The sequence below is a fragment of the Morone saxatilis genome, unplaced genomic scaffold (genome assembly GCF_004916995.1).
Source record: "Morone saxatilis isolate NCDOM2014 unplaced genomic scaffold, NCSU_SB_2.0 Contig21, whole genome shotgun sequence".
Taxonomy (NCBI): domain Eukaryota; kingdom Metazoa; phylum Chordata; class Actinopteri; family Moronidae; genus Morone; species Morone saxatilis.
Window position 1 is genome coordinate 11494231 of NW_023339774.1, and position 21135 is coordinate 11515365.

A 21135-nucleotide genomic window follows, 5' to 3' on the forward strand; every position below is an offset into this window, starting at 1 on the left:
ATAGATAGATAGATATATATATATTATATATTCTACTTAATTTTCGATAACAATATATATCAATTGATATAGTGGTCTACCCACTAACTACAGTTCAGAAAATGGCTATTGAAAATCTTCTTGACAATCCTACTTTTCTTATTGAAAATTAGAAGACTCTCCATTGATAATGAATGTTAGATATTTACTGTTTGAAATATGCCAATGCGAATTTGTATTCGATTTGGAGAAAAATGACCAAATAAGGAAAAGGAAAAATCATGTGTAGAATATAGGGAATCCTAAATTGTGCAAATAATTAAGATATACAAAATAGTCTTAAATAGTCTTTAAATTAAATAAATAAATAAATAAATACACAAAGACATACACAAACTTACAATATCTTTCCAGGAAATGACAACATGTGCTTTTATCAGAACAAAGTTTATTTTATTATGCATATTTTAAGACCATAATGCAGTAACCTCAGTACAGTTCAGTAATTCAGTGTACATCATGTTAATAGTGTAAGCTGAGTAAAGTGCCTTTGGGGGTTAGTAGAATCATGTAAACTTTGACATTCAGTACAAGAGCAAGAAACGTCCATCTACATACTAGTGCATAGTTTTTGACAGTAAAATAAGGCTCTTCTTTACGCTGGAGATATCTCCAGGGGATAGGAAGCTAACAGTTGCATATTATTTATTTTTTTACCATATACAGTGATTAAGTTTGACATGTTGGCAACATTTGACATTTATCAGTCATTTTTGGACAGAATTTTATGCTCACCGTGAAAATATTCACCACAAATGCATAAAAAGAGGTTGTTTCAATGTCACACATTTACATACTGTAGTAAAGTGTCAAAAATAGCTAAATATTTAGAAAATGTAGAATATATATTTGTACTTATGTTGACTTAATCCCCCAATTTAAAGGCTGAAAGCTGCAACAGCCACTGCAAGATTTATTTTACAAAATATATTTCCATCTTCATCATTCATTTGCCAATTTGTTGAAACTTAAACTCTAAACTGTTCAAACCTTGTCAACCTAAGCTTTTACACTGGAAATAAAGTGTCAGCTGTGCATCCACCTAGACAGGTTTCTTCAGAGAGTTCATGGACATGAGAATACTCGGTTGCTCTTCTATGACACGCACAAGCAAGTTGTCAATGTACTGCTCGAGCTCTGATATCTTTTTGTCTTTCTCTGACAGCTGCTTTTCCTGTTTAAGCACCAGAGAGATGAGTTCCTCTCGAGTCAGCTGGGAGTACGGCCCTTTCAGCTCAGTGTCATTTACCTGTGAGAATACATAAAACATGGAGAATGTGTGTTTATTAAACACAAATGTGACGGAAAAAACTCTTAAAACAAAAGATTCAAACATTTATATGAAAACTTTCCTTTGTTCATTTACAATCCTTTAACCACCATAAAAGTATTGATTAAAAAAAAAGACATACCTTTGTTTTCTCCTGAAGTTCACAAAGGATTTCTGTGGATTTGTTATCTCTTTCCCCTTGAACAACTGAGACAGACTGCTGTCCCAGAGGATTAAGGGGTTTTACAGGTTGAAGCCTGCAATGACAAAAAGAAGAAAGACAGATTTAGGCACTGGATTGAATTTAGGGAGTGAAATGAAATGTAGTACTGGCGTGTAAGTATGGCTCAGTTATCAAGCTGCTATAATTTTATATAAAAATCAAAGCGTAACCTAGCAATCACCAACCTTATTCAATACAACACAGTTCATATTATACGCAGCATTATTTAGGGAGCTAGGGGTGTTTGATCAAAAATATATGAAGACAGAGTGATAAATATTCTGTCTCACCTGCGCGAAGTTGTAGGAGGCCCCTCTTTCTTCCCACCTGCCTCCTCCCCAGGACTCTGCACTGGCTGGGACTCTCGTAGTGGACTCTCTTGGAGATGGTTCGGGTCACATGGCTGCGTTACACTGTTATCTGTCACATGGCTTTCCTCAGTGCTTTGGTTGATTGCAGTGCCCGACGTGGCGGCTTTCTTTCCAGGAAGCGGGGGAGCATGGGCCATCTTTGAGGATTTGATTTTTGCCTCAGAGGAGGCATCTTTATCAGCAGCCTGAGACACAACTGGAGGCCACTGTACTGGACCAGTATGAGTTGTTGCACCATCTTGGGCTGTGAGATCATTTTCATCTTCATCGTCTTCAAATGGATTTAAGCCATAAACAATCTCTTGTTTTGCCTCTGAGCCACATTCTTTGCCACCTGAAGACGAGACCGTTTTGGGTTCAGAGGAAGGCCCTTCTTCCACAGAACGAGGTGTAGTCGGTGCCAGACGTTTACTGTGTTTGGCAACATTTGTTGTTCCTTTGGTTGCACTACTTTGAGTCAAGCTCTGGGTGTTCTTTGCATCTTTGGGAGACCTACTCAGAGGAGCGATCATTTGCACAGAGCGCCGAGGGGGAACGCTGACGGTTTTGACGTCTTTGTCTTTGCTCTGCTTGTTAATTTGTGCCAGATGACGCGTAGATCCGTCCTGCTCCCTCTGAGTCTGTCTCTCTGCTGGATTTCTTCCTGGAGGCTTAGGAGCTGGTAGCTTCTTTCGTTGAGCACTAATAAGATCCTTTTCATCAGTGGAAGCAGTCTTACTTCCCTTTGATGATTCAGCAGATTGATTCCTAAAAAATTAAACACAGACTATATGACATTTAAAACCGACGGAAGCGGTTTATTGAAAGGAGTTGCATAGGGAAGACAAAATAATGGTGCCACACCGACTGAATCTAAAACAAGTCATCAAGGATGTTGACAAGTAGATTCAAGATATCAAACTCTTGTGTAAAACCTTGTGTTGCAAAATTAGAGAGCAAACAAAGGAGAACACAGAATATATTTATTAATTTTCTTCATTTTTAAAAGCAGTGTATAGTAATGTAAATGTCCTGATATAATAATATTAAGGAGAAATAAAGGAGAATATACCAAATTAATCTCATCCGGAGATCTCTGAAGTTACCATCCACTTTCACTTAATTACCCATTGTTCCAAGTTATTTTCACTACCTGTATATTTGATGCCTGATATAATGATGTAAGACTCCGCAATGAGGCCCCAATCTCAGTAACAAAAGAAACTTATCCTTGCTCACAGACATTCATGTGTCTGCACACTCATCGACTCCAAGCACAGAGCTATGCAATTTTAATGACGTATCAGCTTTAGGTTGCATTTAAAACAGCAGCATTTGGATGAACTGTTGCTGTCGTGACTGGAAAACAGAAGATAAACTACATTCAGATAACACTTTCTGTACATGTAAATGACTGACTTTATATCATTTTCATCAGGCAGTCAAATTTAGTTCACCAACTCTCTTGCCCTATTCTGTTCATGTTCTGCTACTGATAACAAAAGGCAGGTTACCTACTCCAGCTAGTTACCCTGTTACACTGTGCAACACCCACAACCTTCACCGTTTCCCACAGATGTATTTCATACAGGCTTCAACTGTGTGAAACTTAATGCTGAGGAGTTGGTCAGTGTGAACAAGTTAGGGTTTATAGTAAAGTAACTAGTATTGCACAAAAACATTTCGATTACATTTTTTTTTACCTCTTTAGTTCTTTTTGGCTCTATGGATTGTAATGTTGGTCTGTCAGATAGTCAAATATCTTAGTTCGGAATTGTGTACAGACATTCACGGCACCAAAACAATGAATCATACAGACTGCTACTGTGATATATCTCAACAGCTACTAAACAGAAAGTCACATTTTGTACCGACATTCATTGTTACCAGATTCTGTATATTAATGACTCTGGTGATCCCCTGACTTTTTCTACAAACCCACCAAAATGCTAACAAAAATAAACTTTGCTAATCCCCTGACTTTTTATCTAGCCCTATCATTAGGTCAAACATTTTATATTTAAGATTAAATTTAGTAAAAATATTTTATAGTTGTAGATATAGTTGTTAGTAAGTTGTTGGGACGTCAGCTCTACCAGGTGAGTTACCAGGGCGCCCCAATGTACTGTATCTATCACAGTGTTTTGGTTCTGTGTAGTGTAAGATGATCTGAACTAACCTTTGTTGGACAGTTGATATTTCAGCAGCATCCTCAAAGGGATTATTTGAAAAGTCTTCATCAAATGGATTGGTAGAGGTGACTTCTGCAGGGCTCTCCACTTTAGACTTCACCGCTGCAGGTTTGTGTTTCGTTTCATTCTTTCTCTTCTTCTGTTCTTCTGCATCTCTTGTTAACTTCTCCTTCTCCAGCTTCCTGGCCTCCTCTTCTTTCCTATCCTTTTCAGCTTTATCTTCCCTCCTAATTTTCTCCTCTTCCTCAATAATCCTCTTTTCTTCTTCCTCTTGTCTCCTCTTTCTCTCTTCCTCCACCCTTATCCATTCCTGCTCTTCCTTTTTAATTCTTTCCTCCTCCTCGATTCTTCTCCTCTCTTGTTCCTCTTGTCTCATTTGTTCTTCTACCAATCTCTCATGTTCTTCCTTTTCCTTCCTAGCCCTCTCTTCTTCCTTTTGTTTCCTTTCCTCCTCTTTCCTAATCATTTCCTCTTCCTCCCTTTGCCTTTTTTCTTCTTCCTCAATTCTCCTCCTTTCTAGTTCTTCTAGTCTCCTCTTTTCCTCTGCTAACTTCTCATGTTCTTCTTTTTGTCTCATAACCTTCTCCTCCTCTTCTTTCCTCCTCCTCTCCTTCTCCACCCTTGCCCTTTCCTCTTCCTCCTTTCTAATTTTCTCCTCTACCTCAACCCTTTTCCTTTCTTCCTCCTCTTGTTTCTGCTTTTCCTCTGCCAATCTCTCATATTCTTCCTTTTCCTTTCTAGCTTTCTCCTCCTCTTCCCTAATCCTTTTCTTTTCCTCCTCTTGCCTTTTTTCTTGTTCCTCTAGCTTTCTCTTTTTCTCATGCTCCATCTCCTCTTCCTCTCGTCTCCTCTCTTCCTGGGCCCTCTCCTCCTCCCTCCTAATCCCCTCCTCTGCTTCCTTTCTAACTTTCTCTTCTTCAAACCTTCTTCTTTCTTCTTCCTCCAGTCTCCTCTTTTCCTCTTCTACTCTACGCTCTTCCTGTCTCCTAGCCCTCTCCTCGTCCTCCTGTCTCCTCCTCTCTTCCTGAGCCCTCTCCTCCTCCTGAGCCCTCTCCTCCTCCATCCTAATCCTTTCCTCTTCCTCTCTTTGCCTTTTTTCTTCTTCCTCAATTCTCATTCTTTGTTGTTCCTCTAGTCTCCTCTTTTCCTCTGCTAATCTTTCACGCTCTTCTTCTTTTCTTCTAGCCCTCTCCTCTTCTTCCTGTCTCCTCCTCTCTTCCTGAGCCTTCTCCTCCTCCTTCCTAATCTTTTCCTCTTCCTCTCTTTGCTTTTTTCTTCTTCCTCAAATTCTCTTCTTTGTTGTTTCCTCTAGTCTCCTCTTTTCCTCTGCCATCTTTCACGCTCTTCTTCTTGTCTCCTAAGCCCTCTCCTCTTCCTCCTGTCTCTGCTCTCTCTTGAGCCTCTCTTCCTTCTCCCGTCCTCTCTCGCTCTTCCTCCTGTCTAACTTTCTCTTCTTCAATCCCTTCTTTCTTCTTCCTCCAGTATCCTCTTTTCCTGCTGCTAAATTTTACGCTCTTCCTCTTGTCTCCTTTTCTCTTCCTGAGCCCTCTCTCTTCGCTTTGCTTTTTTCTTCTTCCTCAATTCTCCCTTCTTTCTTCTTCCTAGTCGGCCAATCTTCTCCTACAGCCAACCTCTCCAACTTCTTCTCTGCCTAACCCTCTCCTTCTCTTCTTTTCTCCTCCTCTCCTCCTCCATCCTAATCCTTTCCTCTTCCTCCCTTCTACGTTCACCCACGTCCTCTTTTATATTTTCTACTTCAGCCGTCTCTTCCTCCTCCTCCTCCTCCTCCTCCTCCTCTGTCCAGGGTGAATATTGTCTCACTGCCCTCAGTGAATCAACAGATGGAGGAGAGCTTTCAGGGACGTCTTCCATGGATCCGTGGCCTGAACTGGCCAAACTAAAGTTGGAGCCGATACGTGAGGTCCGTGGCGGTGGCTCTTCACAGTATACATGACTGCCATTGATGCACAAGTTACTCTGTTCTGCAGCGCCATGTTTTTGGTGACCAGAGGAGGAATCTTTGCTGTCTGAGCTGCCTGAACGTTTGTGTATCATGAACTTGAACTTCTTTTTACCTGGAAGGACAATGAGAAAATGAACATGCAGGACAATGAGAAAATAAATAACAGTGATAGGACAGAGTGAATTCAAAACTGTTGCTCTGACCTTCAGAAGAATCCACGTTTAGACCAGAAGACTGGCTGCCGCTCAGCGAGGAGTTCTTTGCAGGCAGAACAGACATAGACTGAGACATGTTCCTCTGCAGGTTAGACTTGGTAGAAAACAAAGACTTCATCTTGTGTTTCTTCTTTTTCTCGTCCTTGCACGCAGCTACCTCACCCTCCCCGTTTCCGTCCTCCTCGCTGTCTGTCAGAACCTGAGTAAAGGATGGCACCACAGTGGACACAGCATCTGATTCCTTTTTCTTGCCACGAACTTTGTCCTTGAACTTGCCCAGGCGAGACCTGGATTTGCCGGCACCAGAGAGGTCAAACATGCTGGCGGTCATGTTGTTTCTCATGAACTGGATATCGACAAGCACCTCTCCTCTGTCTTTGTCTGCCTTGCCAGTCTTGTCTAGCAACTTAAACCATCTGTTAAAGAGAGGAATCTTATTAGAATAACATTTTCCAAAGGCATGTTTTAGATTTTAGAACACATTTGATATATTATTCATTCATTTCTTGTTTCAGTGTTGGATATATAACTTAGACCTGCAATATTTTTGGGCCCTGTGTCAGGAGCAAATGGGTCTAAATTAAGACATGGTAGTCATAATTACCAGTTGTATTATGTTTGCAATCTGCAACTACACCACTAGATGCCACTAAATCCTCCACACTGGTCCTTTAATTTTAAGGTTTTTAGCTTCACACATTGTCTGTATTATAACAAGATTTTAACCAGAACAGAGTTATATCAATGGAGCATTGATCCCCTACTACTACTGAATGGTTTAAAAGAACCATGGACACACCAAGACTGAGATTCATTTACAGTAAGTTGACTTTTAGTCCTGGTAAGGTTCCCTGTGGAAACTATGATCCATCTAAATGCAGGGTGACTCAGCATTGACTTGAATGTTTTTGGAAAGTCTGTGAGGATCTAAGAACAACCAGCAAGCTGACCATGAAGGAAAGTTTTTAAAAATAATAATACTGTCCTGCCTGTGTCAGCCTCTAATGTGGGGAACGTATGAATGCTTGTACTGTGTGTATATATTTGTTTCATTAGTATTTGACAGCCTATGAACGTTTTTCCTCCAACGTCTCACATGATCAAATCCTACTAAAGAAGCTCTACGTCAGGATCAGACTTGTAGCGTAAATTTATACATAGCAGGCTCTCTAACAGCGTGTTTGCCTCGGAGACAAAGCGTCATACTCAACTTTGTGCATATCCTGCATGTTCCCAAACATCTAACCCTGCAGACAGTCTGTGCCCAAGGTTTTTTCCCCAAATCTAACAAGATTAGTCTCTGCTCCTCACAAAACTTAAACTGGTGAGGTTTACAGGGAACTAATCTGCTATTAACCTTTAAACATACTGTAGGTATGTGCCAGAGAGAAACAATGCTAACAAACTTCCTTGCATGGTCACATGTCCTTGTTCTTGGTTTTTACCACATTTTAATATAGTTTGACAATGAATTATCCAGATGACAGTCTAGGAATCCAACATAAACACTAGTTACAACCTAAAACAAGTAACTTCAAATGTATTCCTTGTAATAAAATCTTTAAAAACTGCCTAAACAGACTTAGTAAACATTGAGAACAAGATTTGTCAACTTTGCACAGCTTCTGCACCTGTGTCATAGTTCAGTACTGACAGAGGGGTCTCAGAGTAAAGCAGAATAACAAAAAGGAGCAGTCAGCATAAAAAGTGCCCATCAGGCAGAAATCTGAGGTCAGCTCACCACTGAACAAACAACTCCTAATGAAATCTGGATTCCTGGGGAAATGAGGAAGGGGCCGTGTGAGTCTGTGAGTGTATGTAAGTGTGTATGTGTGTGTGTGTTGGTTGTGGGTGTGGTGTTTTGGTTGTGTGTGTGTGTGTTGTGTTTGTGGTTGTGTGTGGTTGAGAGAGAGAAGATGTGTTTGTGTTGTTGTTTGGAATTCATAACTGTTTTCTTGTTAAATGTGAAGCAAGATTTACAGATTTAGCTGAAAATTGTGGTTGTATAAACATAAAAATGTGAAAGCATTATGCAACACTGAAATATATAATGTATTGTGTTTGTGAGTTTGTGTGCTATTAAACTGTATCATTCCCCCCTCATTTTAAATAATGCCTCTCCCTGAGATGCCACTGATATGTAATATAGACCCAAGTGAATAAGATATGTTGTTGAGATTCACCCTCCTCCTCCTCCTCCCTCTCAAGGAAATGCTTCAGATGTTGTGGCAACAAAAAATTAAGGAGGGAAGCCTTTTCACTGGAATTTGCCTTAAATAGATGAAACTTGTTACAGTCCCCTGCCTCCTACTGCTTGTTGACTATGGTGTGATTGGCACATTTCAGGCTACATTATAAATATTTCACTGTGAGACTTCTTTGTGATTTGCCTGATGAATGTCCTTCAACAAAACACTGCTAGACAGATCATGCATTCATTTATCAGGCAAATCAAGAAAGACCTTAATCCATTTTTAATCGGTTTAAACATCTATAATTCCATGACAACTGGGCAAACTCCCTAACTCATATTTTGACTCTCCCTTGCTTCACCCTACCCGTGTGAGCAGGGAGTGGTTTGTCCATTCTGGGCTACTGTAGAAAGTCTGTAGATATAAAACGATTATTCTAAGATTAAAATAACAAAAACATATATTATGCATTTTATATTCCATTTCTTTTTCTAGGTTATATCGCTCCACAAATGTGTTTTCTTATATCAATAACTCTGGTAAATCTGTAATCAAAAACCAACAAAAGGCAGTAAATATACTGTATATGTGCCATATGTTTTACATAGCTATAGTAGAACACAGTGTTAGTATAGTATGGTATAGTATTAGGGTTATTATGGTATAGTAATGTATGCACACTGTGGTACAGTATCCAGTATAGCATAGCATATAAATAATATTATAGTATCTTACACTTTAAGTGTACTACAGCTGCCTATAGCGTACTAAACTCTACCAACACTGCACTATACTTTAGTATAGCATGCAATACTATACTATAAACACTGTATGTTGTATAAAACACAATACTATACTGAATTATACTGTATAATCACAACCCTAACCTTTGGACAACCTCCATACTTCTGATACCGACACATACCACTAAATACATCCCACATGAGCAAGTGAAAAAAGAGAAGTAGTAAGCTAGTTCAGTTTAAACAGAAGGGAAGTTGCAAAACTGTTTGGGCGTTAGCTGGTTGAGGTAGTAGGCAGTGTGCAGGAGGAGGAATTAAAAATGCCTTTCACTTAACAATGCCTGGATGATGAGGATGCCCATAATCTCACACTCCTGTCAAGAGTAGAAAGTGTGCTGCTCTGCGGTACAGACAGAACAACAAGAGGATAACGCATGACTCAACATTTTGTAAATGTATTCTACTTTCTGCACGCGCACACAAGCACACACGCACACACGCACACACACACACACACACACACACATACACATCCTTCCTTGTGAAGCCTGAACTACTGATAAGACAATGCCCTGAGTGGCTCAAGCCCTTCTTATCACAGAACACAGCTGTGTGAGTGGGAGAAGAGCTGAGTGAGTAAAACAACTCAGTGATAATGTCCATGTACCAAAACTGCCCAGGGCTTCATGTATCGGTCCACATCCATGAGTCAGAGAAAGGAACCAGAGTGAAACTGACGAGAAATTCTATTTTCAATGCGTTTTACAAATCAGTGGTTGAACCTTGTGTTATTTTTTAAACCAAAGTTGATCACAATACAGAACGTAACCTATATAATCAGTAATGGCTGAATTTCATTTAGCTGCTTCAGTTTCAGGATCCTGGTTTTGTTCATGCTCCAGTCAACCTTTTCATATTTTTTTACTTGACTTATATTAATGTTTGCTGCTTTAATTTGAGGGTTTATTTTTCCTATCCCACCATTTTCTAATTTTACCCAAACAGTCTTAATTTGAATTTGAATTAACCTTTGTTATGCCTTTATTTGAGTGACAGTTAAAGATTGACAGGAAATGGGGAGAGAGAGGGATCAACAGCAAGTGGCTGCATGTTGGAACTGAACACGAGCCGCATGGGGCGCATGCTTTATGTACCTTAAGTGACTTAAGTAAAGCAACTTTTAGGCCAACATGGACAAGAAGTCATAAAAAGGACGAGTGTGAAGGATTTAGTGGCATCTAGCAGTGAATTTTCAGATTGCAACTAACTAAACACCGTTGGTGTATTTGACAACCTGGTAATGAGAACAGGCTATGGAGTGTGTAGGAGAAACTATGTTCAAAAGAGCAAAACTTAGTTAAATAATTACTTCACAGAATTCAGCAAACACCATGTAACTTTAACAGTAGAGCTGCTATACTGGCAGCTAGGGGAACATGTTTGTCTTTTGGGGTTTAGTACATTCACAGTGGTCTTGTTCAGAAAAAACTGACCTTGCTTCACTGTCCCTGTTGCCATCACTGTTTGTTTTTCATTGATAAAACTGTCAGGAATGCGTGGCTAAAGTCGGATTTAAACCTCAGAGGCAGATCAACAGAAAACAACCTGAGCATTTACTCAACAACAGAAGCATGTGTGTTTGCTGATTCTACAATTATAGTTGTATATAGTATTTCCAGGATAAGAAATCTTAATAAAACGCTATACATGCATCAACATGCAAGTTTTCTGCAGCAGTGCTTAAGGCAAACCAATATCTGAAAGCCAAAAAGAGCAGATGTGATTAGCCACACACACACACACACACACACACACACACTCCAAAGTCCAACACCATGCAGCATTAAATATGCAGCCAGGTGAGGTTCGGCTTAGCATGCTGAGAGAGAGTTGGACAGTAGCCAAACCAGAGAAACAGGCAGTACAGTATGAAAACTCTGAACAAATTAATTTTAATCACAACTCATTTCATACTCCCAAATCTAATTTTATATGAATTTTAAGTGTGACAGAAAAAAAAAGGAACTTTGAAGCAGGCTGACTGCTTTCTCTGTGTTATCAAAGCACTGCCATAACATGAACAGACAACAAATCTATTGTGTTATGATGAAAAAAACATGAGCATCAACGTCAAATGTAGCCCTGGTATGGACGACATTACAATTCATACAGTGACCCAAGACATCAAACAGCGCAGACAGACCCAAAACAACAAGGTGGGAGAAGGAAGTGTGTGTGTTTCGACAAACAAGCTGGTATGCAGTCTGCTTTTGTGTAATACCGGTCACACAGCAGGGGACTAAAATACTTAGAAACAGCTTAGCACAACAATTATTTTCCATTCTTACTGAACTGCAGGGCTGACGGCTCTTGCATTTCAAATCTTTAGGATATCTTGAATTAAAACCAGCATATTTTCTGGTTAAAGGAGCAGGTATAATCGCCATTACTGAGAACAAACAGTATGTACCAGGAAGAACCTGATCATCACTGCCATTATTAGCACAAAACTAAACTAAAAAAGGCAATCACCTCAGTTATTTACTTCACGTTCTTTGCTTGGTGTGTATGCCTCGTAAAGCATTAATTTAAAGCTGTATAGTGGCACATGAGGAGAAGGTCCTCTTTGTGGAATTTCTCTGTCGTTGACAAGCTCAGTCAATGAAAGAGTGAATACTTTGACTTGTGTCTTTTGGCTGAGTAAGTAATGCTGACTGGCATCCTTGAAGGCCGCTGCAGAGGGGAACAAATCCGTTAAGCTGTGCTGGAGCGAGTGGGCAACATTCATAAGTCAAACCCACCAAAGCAGGTCTGTGTAGTGATGCATGGATGTGTGTGTGTGTGTGTGTGCTCGAATACCTCACCTCAGTGGGAAAAAAAGGTGCAAATATCACACAGGGAAATCATACTCACTCCCAAGGAGCTTTTTCCAATGCACATATTAAGGGAAACATATTCATATGGCAACCCTAATCCAGTTTTCACAGAAGCTGCATAATTGTATTTTTACAATAAAAGAAGATATGGTGTGTAATTATTAAGGATTTAATGGGGATTATGGTGTTTTCACAAAGCTGCAACATGACAGAGAGCAAGCAGAGTTGTCTCCCTGTGGCACAGAGAGGAATCTCTCCAGAGTCCAGAGACTGGCTGCTCAAACTTCAGCAGAACGATTTCTTTTCAACCATTTCCCCAACAGACAAGCTCAAAGATGCCTCTTTTAAACAAGGGTTAATGTTGTTTGGTGATGGCTTAAAGACTGTTTGACATTTTTGTGTAACAGAATTGACTATCTCAAATTGATTAAGTCATTTTAGGTTAAAAAAGTTGAAATTAACTAGTTCCAGCTTCTTAAATGTGTTTTGTTTTAGGTCTTATATGATAATAAACCATCTTTGGTCGAACAAAACATGACATTTCTAGACTTTGGGAACTTGTGGTGGGGAGTTTGACAACTTGTTCATCGCACAATTATTCGATTAATCGAGAAAATGAAGTATAGATTATGGATAATGTAAATAATGGTGAGTTGCAGCCCATCTCTCTCCATGCATCCATTGGGTCATCAGCCTTTTCTTTAATCAAACATTGACTCCCTGCTGTGCGCACTTACTCGGTCTTGTTACGGCTTTTGTCCTCACTGAGCTGCAGCAGGTTGATGACAGCCTGTCCCAGCAGTTTGTCTGGACCCACCAGGGCCCGGTGCAAGACCTGGACGTGCAGGGTGGATCGCTCCGTGCCTCTTCCTCCTCCTCCTCCTCCTCCTCCGCCCTGTTGCAGCAGCGGCGGCAGGTCGAAAGCGGCCTCCTCCTTCCACACCGGTGCCACGCTCTTCTCCACCACCGAGGTCTGATACTTCTCCTTGCCCACTTGCATGACCGCGTACGCATCGTTAGTGCCGCTTTTCCCCTTTATCCTGAGGCCTCTGGCTTGGAGCACCGTTACCTGGACGCTTGTGGGACACCACTGCTGATCCGCCAGGGACATGCTGACTCCACTTGTTGCCGGATTAACAGCGCGCAATAAAAATTAAATCCAAAAACACTCAAACGCGGTCGTGTCTGCTGGGTGTTCAGCGTGATAATGACCAGGAGAGAGGAAAAGTTTTCCCGTGAGCTTGGTTGAACTTGAGGAAACAGCTGATTGGGCGCGGTTACACCGACAGGGGGCCTTAGTTAAGACAAGACACTCCCACAGATTACATGACTTCTCTAACAAACCTGACACGCTGCTTGTCAAGCCCATTCACACCACCACAATCACTTACTGGAACCAATAGGCCACACCTGATCCCTGTTGACACCTGCCAGAGTGCATCAGCATCACATCAGCTGCATTAAAGTAAGGGCAGGACTGACTGGCTGATTGATTTGTGTACTTACTTAGGTTGACACTTTGTAATCATTGCAGTTGCTTGATTGGTTTTGTCTTTTCATTAAAGAAACAAATATAGTGCATATTTTTAGCATTACTTATAGTCACAGAGTCCCATCTATGTTATCTATCTTTCTGATCTAGGTCTGGTACCTATAACAGGATACCTGACAGGCTGGTGACAGCAGAGTTCATATGGTTGGATTCAGTTTCAGGTGTAGCTCCAGTTTGAATCTTAATCAGGCTGCAGTCCCACTGCAGATCAGGTGGATTGAATTCTCTGAAATACATGCAACGTGTTTTAGCTCATTCATGGACTGGCAACCTTTCCAGAGCTGATTCCCTGCATTCTCCTCAGTACAAACTGGGATAAACCCTCAGTTCCCATGAAGTAGGATTAGGTGGTGATGGAAAAGTGTGTTTTATACAGCTGTCTAAATCAGATTGTATATTGATTTGTATGTTTATAGTTGAGTAAAACGTGCTCACATACGGGGTGGTTCATGTTTGAACACTGACTCCTGCTGTTTAAGAAAGGGAATTAATATGAACACAACTTATGTTCTTCCAGCAGCAGCACTCTAAATCTCAAATCCTTCAAAGAAAGACTTTCCTAACCTGCAAAACCTACATTATGACGGCTTACATTGTACGCCAAGCCTGAAAATGTTTGATCCCACTTTCTCTTCTACCTGGAGCAAAGATTAAAGATGGAGACACATATAGAGCCTTGAGCCAATTAGCACCGTGACGCACAAGTGTTGGCACTGCCAAAGTGTCTGTCTGGCTCTGATGTAAAACGCTGTAGTACTAGACACTTAAAATAGTCTCTTAATGGCTGTGCAGATAATTCAGTTTTGGATGTCTTTAAAGAAAGTAAACAGTTTTAAGAAGAGACTGCTTTAATGTGACATACATCAAGCTCACATGGTAATAAAAAAAGGAGGCAAAAAAATTAAGGTCACAATAGGAATTTGGTCTACAAACAAATAGTTGGAAAAGACAAACTGATCCATTTGCATTTGTACCTTCTGTACTGTAATTTCACATCATACAAATAATGTAAATAAATATAGATTTTTACACACAAATAAATATCATAAACATTTTCTTTCATTCTGAGTGGTAAAACAACAATAATAATTATTAATATAAAATCCTACTTCTGATAATACACATTCAGCATTATGTAAGACGCAAGAGTCTGTACTTAAAACGTCATACATTCACTGCGTCCTCATTGTACTTCTGTTGAATCTTGATGGCTTTTATTCTCCTTCGGATTTTCATCTTCTACAAGTTTGTTGTCACTTTGGTCACCCTGGTCCTGCTCACCTACAAGAACTTTACTGTAAAGTTTCTGCTGCTCTTCTTTAAAAGCATCTTTCACTTTTGCCCGTTTCAGCCCTCCGTCCCTGAGAGGACACAGGTAAGAAAGGAGAAGAGTATCACACACAGACTCAAGAGGGAAATGATCTCCTGCACACTGCAGTTTCTGTCAAAGCTAAAAGCCAGTGTTTTTTTTTTATGCCATTGGCAACCTCTAACAACCATGACCACCAACAGTTTGTATGCACATCTAATTTATTCAATTTATTCAAACAGTGGAAAAAATATACATAACATATATTGCTTGGCTGAGTTAGAAAGGGTTGCGCATAAAAGAAAAATGCTACTTAGATACTTGGATTCTTTGTAGTTCCATCATCTTGTCATGCCCACCTGACTGGAGAATTAGTGCCACCTACTGCTTATCTCCATAAACCAACTCCTAATATTTTGCACAACAGTAGTGGATGTAAACACACATAAATTTGTATTTCTTTTGTAGATTTGCTGTCAATAAGATTTGCGCTACATTTGGATGGAAACCTGGCTAATAACTCACCAAATAAGATCCACTAATCCTCCTTGTGCAGCTATTGCTGCTTTCACTCTGTTGGCAAACTGCACTGCATCCTCCCCTTCCTACACAAGGACAATAAAAAAAACAGGCTAAGAAAAAGTGGTAGAAGTATTCCAGTGGATAGAAGAAGCAAAAGATGACCTGGGTGTTCCATCGCTGATTTTGGTAACACACCAAATATTTCTTTGTTAGGTTGTGACAAAGAGTTTCACCTCTCTGTTCATAGGTGGCAGGTACCAAACGCTGCAGACGATGGCCCAGCTGCTCATCATCCTTAGCAGATAATTCACCATACCAAACTTACTGCTGTTCCAGAAAGCATCCCCAAACCGAGGATCATACTGTGAGATGGAAATTTTCAATTAAATTAAATTTTATTGATATAGCAGAAGTCATAACAGAAGTTATCTCAGAACAGTTTTCAAATAGAACCAAACTAGACCGTACTCCTTTTTAAAATAATTTAAAGAGACCCAACAGTTTGCGCCATGAGCAAGCACTAGCACTTGACAGTTGACAGTAGCAAGGAAGGTTTGAGGTTATATCAAGCAAAGCAAAGAGCAAAATGAACAGAAAGGAGGAAAAATAGTACTTCTTACCTTAATGGCAACCGGATAGACGGTGCAGCCGATTTCAAAGCTTCCCTTTTTAAACATCATCACTGATGTGTTGTTGATGCAAGTACCTGTAGAAGACACAGTGTGAATCTCTTATCAACACATCTTATGGGCTCTACGTGTGTGTTTGAAAGAGTTATGTCCTCATACACACCCTCAGGGAAGATCAGGATGGGCTGTTTGGTTTTGTCAGCAACGTGATCGCCAAGCCTGAAATGAGTGAGCAAAATATTGCCGTTAGCTTCACTTCCACAGTTTAAGCCCAATGATGTTCAGACCCAATTCAAACTGCTGCGACTATGGCAACAGCCAAATCATTACATATGCATACTCTGATCTATATCAAGTTCACTAAGGTGCTTATAAATGATATGAAATGTGGTATATACTGCTTTCTTAAATGTCTTTTATGCAAGGCTGCCAAGGTCAGTGCCAGTGTGCAATCTAATTCTATGAACAAGCTGCTACAGGCTATTCCACTTTTATGATAGAGTATGCTCACCGTCAGGTCCTTTTGTTTTATAGCAGCCATACCTACATACTGATGCATCATAAAGTGAGAAAGTATTGAGGTTTTTAGAGCAAGGATACAAAAATGCATAGTATAAAAAGAGTTTTGATAAATGTTAAATTGCGAGTCCCCCCCCCCCCAACTGCAGCACTGCCACTCCTCTCTGACTCCCCCAAGAATATATAGCTCCACCTTCAGATCTGATTTCCGTCCAACCATACCAAGAAGAACAAAGAGAACCTGCTGTGAGTTTAACATGCCCCTTATCGCCTTTAAAATATGATTCATGTGTTACAAAACTGTTTTAAGATAACAATTTGTGTTTATGATGCTATAGTCTAGAAAGGTTTCTATGTTAAGAAGAAAAGAGAGAAAATAGGGTCAGATTGTGGATGCATTAATTAAGTTAAATTATCTGATTTATTTCTTGTTAGTAGTTTTGTAATTATTCAGATTTGTAAAATTTCTGTAATATTCTTTTTGTATAGAAAAAATAATTCACATTCACATCCACCGACTGAAATAAACAGTTAAAATGGATTTCTGGATCCTGTGTTTAAATGTGCACACCACATAGGATGTTCAGTGAGCCAACACTACCATTGCAATACCTTTTTTTTAAAAATCTACTAAAAATGCTGCCATTGACTTACTAGTATATTATTTGTTAGAAGGCCTTTGCCCATGATGGAAAAAAATATGTGTGCAAGACTATTGTATCTTATATTTTAATTAATTATGTGCCAAATGTGTATTATAATTGAAAACACACTGAGCTGAGCATACTAGATGATAATGGGTTGCACATAGCGGTGCTGACCATGATGTAACAGAGGTGAAGGGCAGTGCTAACACTGAGAAGATGCAGTGTTACCTCTTGGCCACTAGGTGTCTGTCTTTGACTTCTGATCTTTCAAACCAGATGTGAGGAGAGGATCTGACCATGGCTCGCTGGATCATTCCCATCAACCCTCCATGCACCTGGCCAACCTGAGAGACAAGTTCAACTCAAAAACATCTCTACTCAACTCTAATACTCTATAAGCTATCATTATCATTCATACAGAGAAACGCATATGGAGACACATAAACTTTTCTACCATAGAGTAGCAGCCATCATTGGCCAAGATGATGACATCAATGGGTGTTGTGTGATTGGCCACACAGATACCGCCATTCTTAGGTTTGTTCTCTCTGAAATTAATCAAGTTTGTTTAAGACACATGTAGAACTTAGAGACAGGCTAACAAATATTCAGTCCAAAAAGAGGCAACTATACCATACACAGGTCAATTCTGTTCTGATAATTAGAATGTATTTAATAAATTAAAGTGTCTGAGGAAAAATATCGTACCTGTTATGATAGGTGATGATTGCTGTGAGAGCTCTAACGCAGATGCGGTAACACATCAGATGAACCTTCTCGCTCAGGAAGAACTTTAACCTGAAGACATGCACCATAATGCCAAAACAATTACTCCAATCTCTTTAGGATGCACACTTCAAAGTCATCCACTTCATTTTCATTTAAGAGCAGAACAATCCCACAGAAAGAAAAACCCCAGACTGGCTGAGCTACATGTGGTTACACACATGATCTACCCTTGTTATAGGGACCTAACTTCACATGGATGCTCAAACTGTGATGAGAATTGGAGGAAACTTACTCTCTGTTTGGTAATAAGCCCACCAAAGTAGTCAGAACTAGAAGCAGACTAATGCCAGTGACTGCCAGAGTAACCCTGCAGGAACAAACCGAACATACTGAGTTGATTCAAGACTGAACCAGCTATTCACAGCTTTTGTACAATGTGATAAATCTTACTGCCTCTATTACATATCCTGCCAGTGTGCTGCTCTGACCTGAGAGGCAGCAGGACACCGTACCGGATGAGCACTCCCAGGCCCCAGAGGACAGTGAGTCTCAGACTTATATGACGGAAGTTGTAGTTGCTTCGAGTCAGCAAGTTCCAGCTCTCCAGTTCCTGGGCCGAAAAGCACTTGGTCACCTCGTCGTCCATGATGCTCTCCACACCTCTCCGGCAGAAGTAGAAGATGTCAGCCATCTCAAACTCCGGCTCTGAGCGCAGACAGCTGGCAGAACCTCGGAGATCCTGGATCTCCTGCTGCCACGATGACGGTGGTTCTTTCGCTATGATTCCTACATTGAGAACGAAAAGAAGACGTGCGTTTGAGTTAGTGGTACAAAGTACAGAAACAGGGAGAATTCATGACATTAAATATAGAAATGTTACTCGTTTACCACTGCTATATGGTTTATAGAGTTGCTGATTCTTTTCCTTGGCTCCCATCTCCATTCGTGAGGTTGCCCACTAATTTATGAAAAAAAAACAAAAAAACAACTACATTAGAAAAAAGTATTACATTTCCTTTTGCTGTAAGAAATAATAATTTAAATTGGGACCCAACACCGAAGTAAAGGCAGTGCAGGCCTCCCACTTCCAGTCAAGGCTAGAGTCTCAAAGAGAATATGGGCAGTGTAAATTCTTATTTTATTAGAGGGATGAAATTAGGCAACACAGTCTCTGGAGACTGGTCCAGTTTCAGTTTCCTCTACTTATTGTCTGACGAGCATAAATAAGTCATAATTTTGATAGATCAGGTCTCCGCAGCCACCTTGACCAGGAGAGAGGTTTTTTTACGCCTGGTGTGTGAACAAGTAAACATTTCTGCATGGTTTTAGCCCACGGACAACAAACTATTCACAACCAGTACATACACGCACTCCTGTGCTAACAAGTTCTCTCTGACCTGCTGCATGGAGCCAAGATGATAGACACTACAGAGGGTTCGCCAGCCTTGCAAGATGCTAAGACTGATTTGGAAGTGTGGAGAGGCCTCTAAAGCCAGACTGCCCGACACAAAGCTTCCTGTTCACAACTAATCCCCGAACGAGGTATCAAGAGCTAAATTAAGACAGTCGAGCCACGTATATGGTACACACTGAACAGCAAAGCCACATATGTCAACAGAATGGCAGTGCTTCACAATTGCCATGATTGCAGTCACAGGAAATTTGAACACACATGAAGGCAGTGGAATACCAGTTCCATCTACAGTCCCGTGGGAAAGCCTGGACTTTCAGCTCTCTGAGATGAAACAAACATTTGGCTGGTCAGCTTTTTTCTTGGCTCACATGCACATTGTTGGAGCACTGACTGGATAAAGCAGCCAGAGAGGATGTACATCCCCTCACACAGGAACATGCATACTGCAGGTTTATGAAGGATCAAGAGTCTGCAGCTCCTCCCACCCTCTCGGCAAAAGCCCGCAGAAAGGCAGTCTTGATTGACAGCCACTTCAAACTGACCAGCTCAGGTAGCTTATCCAGGGCCCCGAGAACAAACTGCAAAGGTGGTACAACTCCTTCAGCTGTCCTACAACCTTCAACAAATTGGGAAAGCAATTTGTTCAGCTTTAATTGAGTGACTAACATTATCCTGAGTGTAGAAGGGGAGGTCTGAATCCAACAGACAGAAGCTGCAGGGGCTCAGGGGCTGAGCTTGTAAGGAGAACTGCCTTGTGCTTTCTGTACCAAAAATCCTCCAACTATGCCCGTCGATGGACTGAGTCCCAGGAGTGTCAGCTCCCTGCAGTATCTACTCCACCTCAGATGGTAGTCCCATGGTTGAAAGCTTGTTCCACCCAGGAGTCTTTCCCAAAACCTCAGTCCCTGAGGAAAGGGAGGCAACATCATGCCCTGCGCTTCTAACAGTCCCTCTGAGCTGGGAGAACCCAGGGGTTGCATCTGACAGGGAATACATTTAACTAATAACTGAGATTAACAATGCAAAATAAGTTAATACTGTTCTAGTTTAGAGGTCAGATCTTTCTTCCAAAATGCAACAAGAAATAAAGCAAAGACTTTGATTTTGCACCCTTTTAAAAATGTGAATTAAATAGACACCAAACTTACCTCAAAGACCTTGAGAAGTGTCACGATGTAAAGTCTGCGGATACCAATAGAGACTCCAAGTACAGCCGGCACAATTATGAAGACAAACAGAAGAGTAAACCACACCGTGATGGAGATGCCAAGACACCTGCACAGCAGGTTGTCGGCAGGGAAAGTAAACCAAGTCATGCTGCCCAACAGCGGAGGAGAAACAGGGAGCAAAGAGACTGCACACCACAAGTAAACCCACAGCTTTAGGGCAGGTCTTCTGGTCCGTTTGAAGTGTCTGAAGACGCTGAAATGTGACTCAGGAGTGACTCTTTGTCTGCGCCTGACAAAGACAGCACAAAATATTAGTCATAACAAATAGAAACTGTGTACCCTTTCAGGTGAGTTGCTCTATACAATGATGATCATGTTAAATTACTTTTTGAGCAACATCATATGTTTTATTCATAAATTATTATTATTGTATTGTTATATTGATATATTACTGATTTATTCAAGCACCTAACGTTATATTGACACCTAGTAAGATGTCGACTTTATTTACTTGATTTAATTTCTTATTTTGATTGCTTTTTATTGCGTGGCTATTATTTTTACTCATGTTTTATGTCTTTT

General features: G+C 40.5%; 2 protein-coding genes across 2 annotated transcripts; both read right to left on the minus strand.

Annotated features, from left to right (window-relative positions):
* Nucleotides 1-415: 415 nt before the first annotated feature.
* rab11fip1b (RAB11 family interacting protein 1 (class I) b) lies at nt 416-13321 on the minus strand. Its single transcript, XM_035668580.1, is given in 9 exon segments — nt 416-1288; nt 1452-1566; nt 1823-2650; nt 4062-5365; nt 5438-5503; nt 5731-5844; nt 5896-6149; nt 6241-6668; nt 12801-13321. Coding segments are annotated over 9 exon segments (3690 nt in total). The 5' UTR covers nt 13175-13321; the 3' UTR covers nt 416-1081.
* Nucleotides 13322-14467: 1146 nt separating this feature from the next.
* Nucleotides 14468-20842, minus strand: LOC118333034 (glycerol-3-phosphate acyltransferase 4-like; the record flags this gene model as incomplete). The annotated part of the gene is given in 12 exon segments (XM_035668524.1): nt 14468-14976; nt 15450-15529; nt 15680-15808; nt 16067-16152; nt 16239-16294; nt 17470-17585; nt 17696-17789; nt 17950-18039; nt 18263-18337; nt 18459-18756; nt 18859-18928; nt 20533-20842. Coding segments are annotated over 12 exon segments (1440 nt in total). The 3' UTR covers nt 14468-14798.
* Nucleotides 20843-21135: the final 293 nt, after the last annotated feature.